This window comes from Otolemur garnettii, unplaced genomic scaffold, assembly GCF_000181295.1.
Source record: "Otolemur garnettii isolate 467f Iridium unplaced genomic scaffold, OtoGar3 scaffold00018, whole genome shotgun sequence".
NCBI lineage: Eukaryota > Metazoa > Chordata > Mammalia > Primates > Galagidae > Otolemur > Otolemur garnettii.
In genome coordinates this window covers 8,379,501-8,385,355 of record NW_003852413.1, presented here as the reverse complement: position 1 = coordinate 8,385,355, position 5,855 = coordinate 8,379,501, and the positions used below count along the sequence as shown (strand labels likewise).

At 36.6% G+C, this 5,855-nt stretch overlaps 1 protein-coding gene across 3 annotated transcripts in view; it reads right to left on the bottom strand.

Moving 5' to 3' along the window:
• The window catches only part of FAM104A (family with sequence similarity 104 member A), a 17,355-nt gene that overhangs the window by 8,766 nt on the left and 2,734 nt on the right, over positions 1-5,855 (bottom strand). For 2 of the 3 annotated variants that reach the window (XM_023511020.1, XM_003786166.3), the window contains exon 2: positions 4,183-4,282. The exons of the other annotated variant lie outside the window; for it this stretch is intronic. In XM_023511020.1, coding sequence (XP_023366788.1) covers positions 4,183-4,282 — 100 coding nt within the window. The remainder of the gene's footprint in view (positions 1-4,182; positions 4,283-5,855) is intronic. 3 annotated transcript variants of the gene reach the window in all.

Here is a 5,855-nt window from a genome sequence, read left to right as displayed (position 1 = left end):
TCTCTTAGGATATACTCACTACCCTAAGCCAGATTAAAGATGAGAATGACCAAAAACTAAGAGTTTAAAATACCATTAAAAAACTATTCCAAATACTCCCATTTTATAAATTCACTCTGTTAAAAAAAAAAATCACTGAGCACACAGCTAATTCCTATCAGTTAAAACAGATTTATAGAATCCTAGCTTTAAAGATACACCCCCGGCTCTATTTTCTTTTCGTTACACCCATGTATTCCCACTGGGAATATCCTTGGGATTTTAGTTTCTGATATTAACAATTTCCCCTTCCAGTAGAGACATGAAAAAGAGACTGACGCTAGTATTGGTAAGCCACTTCTGTTTCATCTCCACGTTTTCACTCTCTATTTGGTGTTATTCACACTAGTCTGAAAAATCAAAATGGTCTTGGTAAGTTAAGTTAAAGATACAAGTTAAAATTAAAAATTGAGGACTTCAAATTTTTAAAAGGTATCTCTTTTTTTACTCATACAGAAGCACTTTTTGTGAGGCTTATCTACCATGGAACCAGAAGCCAGATTTACACAGAAACTTTTAGTGAGATTTATAGATAAAGATACTATTAAAACTGAAAGCTAAGAACATCACTCATACATCATGCAAATATACAATTCAATCTTTAAAAGGCCAGACCCTAAGGAAACAGGTTTGACTGAATTAAATCTAGGTGTGATAATTGCCCAAGATCAGCGAATGTTGCTGCCTTCAGCTAGGGCTGATAGCAAGACATAAACTGATAGATCATTTCACTTATTCCTCACTGAAAAGAAAATTGGGCCTGCCTCACATGTTATGTAACATGACTCACTCAGAATGGCTTTATAGAAAAAAATTTAATCCTAGACTAATAAATTATACCTCCACTTAAAAAGCAGTATCTTAAGGCTCAGAGGTCATTAAGTCTAAGTCCCTGGAGTTAAAATCCTAAGTCTCTAATCAAGGACCAATTAGAAATTTAGAAAAAAAAACAAAACAAAACTAGACCCTAATTTCTTCTTTGCTTTAGAAATCTAAAATTGCTTTCTAGCTAACACTTTATCACAGCATTTACTTGGAAAAAATATTTTCTAGCTAAAAGATAAGAAACTCATTCTCCATTCCTATGGTTCCAGAGAAGCCTAGGACCTAGCTTCTCCTGGACATAGGTCGCATTTCTAGCGTCTTCTGCGAGACAGCACATTCCGGGGGTAGGCAGTGCAGCTCAGCGTCCGCTCTCGGGCTCTCTGGTCTTATGAGCGGTGTATCTTTAGCCAAATAACTTCCTTTTTCCATGCCCCAATTTTTCCATCTGAAAAGTGGCGATAATACCACCTACTAAATTGGGAGGAATAATTTAGGCACACATAAATTAAGGTTTCTCTTTACGTAACTATCTAGCAAATCAGTTTATATTCTTGAGTTTCACAGTATCTATGAAAACAGAGGCATACGCGATCTCCATTCTACGGGTAATCGTGACTCACTAGTGGCACGGTATAATGTAAACCAAAGGCCTCCCATCTTATTTTCCAGTAATGGCCAATGTTATTACATTTAGGAGAAAAGGTAACGTTTGAGAAATTAGAAGTAACTATTTTATTTGTTCAATTCCTCACTCTAGACTTGCTCTGTCACCCATAGCTCACTGTAACCTCAAACTCCTGGGCTCAAGCAATCCTCCCACCTCAGCCTCCCCAGTAGCTAGGACTTTAGGTGTATACCCCAATACCTGCCTAATTGCTCAGGGTTTTTTCTTTTCTTTTTTTGCTGACTCAGAATTCTTGCTATATTGCCCAGGCTAGTCCCGAACTCTTACCTTCAACTGATCCTCCCACCTTGGCCACCCAAATAAGTGACAATTTTAAACCTCTGTCTTCACAAATGAAAGTTCAAGTTACAAGAAAAAGAATTGTAAGATTATTTAGCTATTTCAGAAAAGGCACAGGAAATGGTTTCTCCTATATAACTTGATTTGTTTCAAGGAAACTTACCTCCATTGGTCCTCTCTGAGAATTAAAAGATAACATTGTCATTAATAACATCACAATAAAATAATTTGTTGTATAAATCATTAGTAAAGTTAATAACTCATTAATAATGAATTGTTTTATTTTCCCTTTTATGCACAATTGTCAAAAAGTAGCCAAATTCCCCTAAATTTGATTATTCCAGCAGTGAAAATTTATTTATTCAGGCTTGGCGCACATGGCTCAGTGGTTAGGGCGCCAGCCACATCAACTGGGGCTGGCGGGTTTGAGGCAAGAGAATCACTTAAGCCCAAGAGTTGGAGGTTGCTGTGAGCTGTGATGCCACAGCACTCTACCCAGGGTGACATAGTGAGACTCCATCTCAAAAAAAAGAAAAGAAAATTTAATCATTCAGAACTTAACTGTCCATTTTAATCCCCCTGCCTCTCGCTTCTCCGGCTTGCCCTTCTTTCATTCCTTGTTACCTGCTGTTACCACAGTGGGGAAACAGCACAAGATGCAACTCTGGTAAGTGTTCACTGAGCAAGGCTGAAACCAGTGGTTATGACGACTTATTAGCTGGTGTGCCAGTGAGTTCAGAAAGAAACTACCTGTAATGACCTTAAATTATAAAGAATACAATCTAGTCCATCCTTCAGACTAATGATTACAGAGTGGTTAGACAACTGAACTTCTCTGGGCAAGTAAGGACAAGATGACACGACCCAGAGGTTGAATACCAAAACACTGTTTTCTCCATGATACTGATACATACATTCTAGGAAAAGAGTAAAGATTATTTTCTACAAACAACAATTAAAACTAAAAACTAATATTAATACTTAAAATAAGAGCTCAGAAATTTTAATTTTTAAATAAAGACGATAATTTCTATTCCTGTTCTCACACATCAAAACTGTAGAAATAAGAAAAGGTTGCTACAAAGAGGCAGACCTACTCTGCCTCTGAAATAATATGAACTTGACAGAACAGGATTCACACAGACACCGAGCACAGAAATACTGGCACCAGTATCATGAAAGTAATCACGGCACTCTCTTTTAATGAACAGTCTTATAAATTTAAAAGAATACTGGAAATTCAATTACTGTTACAATTTTACCAGTACTCAGGAAATCATTAGATATTCAGATTCAAAAACCTTTTGATTTTTCTTTCATCCTTGAGATTCCACAAATTATCACATTAAATAAAAGCTCAACCACTTTTCTGTTAATCGTTAAAAAAAAAAAAAAGGAAAGGAAAAAAAATAGGAAGATTTTTAAAGGGAGGAAAAAATGCTAAAGCCACCACACAAAGAAATCTACTTTGTATTTGTTCATTAATTGTTCCTGAATTTGTGTTACTTATGTGAGAGCTCCTAATTTTTCCCTCTTAAGGGAGTTACTTTGGATTGCTGATAAAGAAAGACTAGATATAGGTCAAATCCGAATCCTATTATCAGGAACTAACTAAAGTACAAGTTATTCTTGGTGTGTAACAATTCTTCTGTGAGTTTTATGCCAGGGGGTTTAGGAAGCTTTGTCATTGAGGTGTTGCTGTTAGTGTGACAACTGTTAAGGGTCCAAGTCTTCAGGTGCATAATTTAATAGCAGCAGCATTACTTTAATTCTGGCTTCCTTTCCTTCCCACAGAGCAGCCTTCCAATTGTACAGAAAATTTCTCCTTAGTGTGTGTACTGAAGCATGCCCTCAGGAAACCAAAAATTATTCAAAATTTCAAGAGTGCCCCCTCCCTTATCCACTGAAGGAGCTCTATTTAAAACATAATGAAAAGTAAAAACACTTTAAAATGGGATGTGTACACATGCCTCAGATATCCTGCATTCTTACAGTTTTTCTTAAAAGATATTTATTGAAACAACAATATGTTTATCCTAAGGACAATTCATGATTTACAAACTATCAGAAAACAAGTGAGTTTCTGAAATATAAAACAGGGAGTTCAAAGAAGGTCCCCCCCCAACTAACATAAATGTGTGTGTGTGGATGTGTACAGACATGTACTGCTCCACAGGGGAGAGGGCGCACAGCTTCCTCCAAAGGGCAATGACTCAAAAGAAAAAAAGGTTGAAACCACTGCAATCAAAGAAGAACACTTAAATTTATTCTTTACATAAAATAAACTTATTTTAATTATAAAAACTGTGGCTACAGTGTGAAAACAAAAGAAACTATGTGACCACACTTCCTACCTCTGTATCCCAGGAATCTTGAAAGACAGGGTTTCTACTACTCCTTTTGGTCTGGGGAGGAAGATGGTTGTCTTCTTCATTGCCATTCCTTCTCCTTTTCCTGAGAGTGAATCACAGGGAGGGAAAAAAATCCAACAAGTGATCTTTTACACACTTCAACTACGAACCATGACAGCATACGATTTTCCCTTCCATCCGAGAAAACAGAATTTACCGTACGATACCCCAAAAGATTAAAAATTACAAGTATGCCATCACTGGGCACTAAGCAAAAGCCTAAGACACAACAGTAAGGTCAACTTAGGAAAATCAACTTCCAAAAGAAATCTGACCATTTTAAGTATCTGTTGGGAATAAAATAAGAAGAGGAATAGGTTAATGACTGAGCTTCCAAACTCTACCTAAGGTTTTCTTCTTTCTACATTTCCTGAAACTACAATTCCAAGTTACCTAATTTTACCTTCTTCCATATGGCATTTAAGATAAGAGTGGCTGCCTTTCACTATTTGCCCTGAAAATCCTTATAAAAGTGTCTCTTGGTCATGTTAGCCTGATTATTCTGCTACACTAGCTAGTATTATGATATAACAGTTACTTCACTACTAGACTGTTACTGTGAGATTATAGCACAAGCTGCTTAAAACTCCAGGTTTAAAGGAAAATCACACCTCTTCCTTAGGTAAGTATTCTTAGAGACAAAACGTGTCTGTACTCTATGTAGGTATGCTGTCAAGTAGATTTCTAAACTCCAGTTAGGAAACAGAAATAAAGGTGGAATAATTTTTAGTCTAATTGCCTGGAACAGAACTGTCTGCTATGGAAACCACTAGCCACATGTGGTTACTTTAAAATTAACTAAAATTAATCCAATTCCTAGGTCATCCTAGCCCCAATTCCAGAGCTTAGTGGCCACCTGTAGCTGCCGAAAGCTCTTCTGGACAGTACTGGCTGGCGGTCCATATGCACAAGGCAGCAGCATCTGTTATAAGGAATATTCTTAAAGGTTCAAATTTCTGTGGGTAAGAGACAAAAGGCTGTGAGAGGCACAAACAGCTTTTAGAAAGTATTTCTATTTGGAGATATATATACTATCTTCTATATAATTACACACTTTCTATGTGAGTAGGTGGCTTATTGTAGCAGGTCTTTCATCCTAAAGGTTTTGAGTTGAGGCCTGGACATTGGAGAAACTTTAAATTATCACTCTGAGCTCAAATACCTGTTCTATGCTACATTCTGAGTATATCAAAATGTATTAACAAGTATGGATCCCAGTCTGGGTTTGGAATGATAATGAGCTTGTGGTTTTGCTAAAGCCATAACCAACCTGCAGCACCCTATACTATTTACCTCCGAGAAAGATCATTTCTTCTCCTCCCAGGAGACCAGATCTTACCTGCAATTACTTTGAAGAATTTGAAAGTTAAAAACTAGATGGATACCAGGTTTTAATAACCATTAAATGGATGTGTTATTATCATAAATTTGAATCAAGATTATATGACTCTTAGTGGTAGATAAAAATAAATGAATAAATAAATTTGAACCAAGAAACTGTTAATATAATCAAAGAATTTGTGTGGAAATGTCCTGCAATGGCAAAGTGGGGGGCCAGGTGACATCCAAAGAGAAACTCTGAACAGCAACAACCTGGTCCCCAAACTATCCTCTTA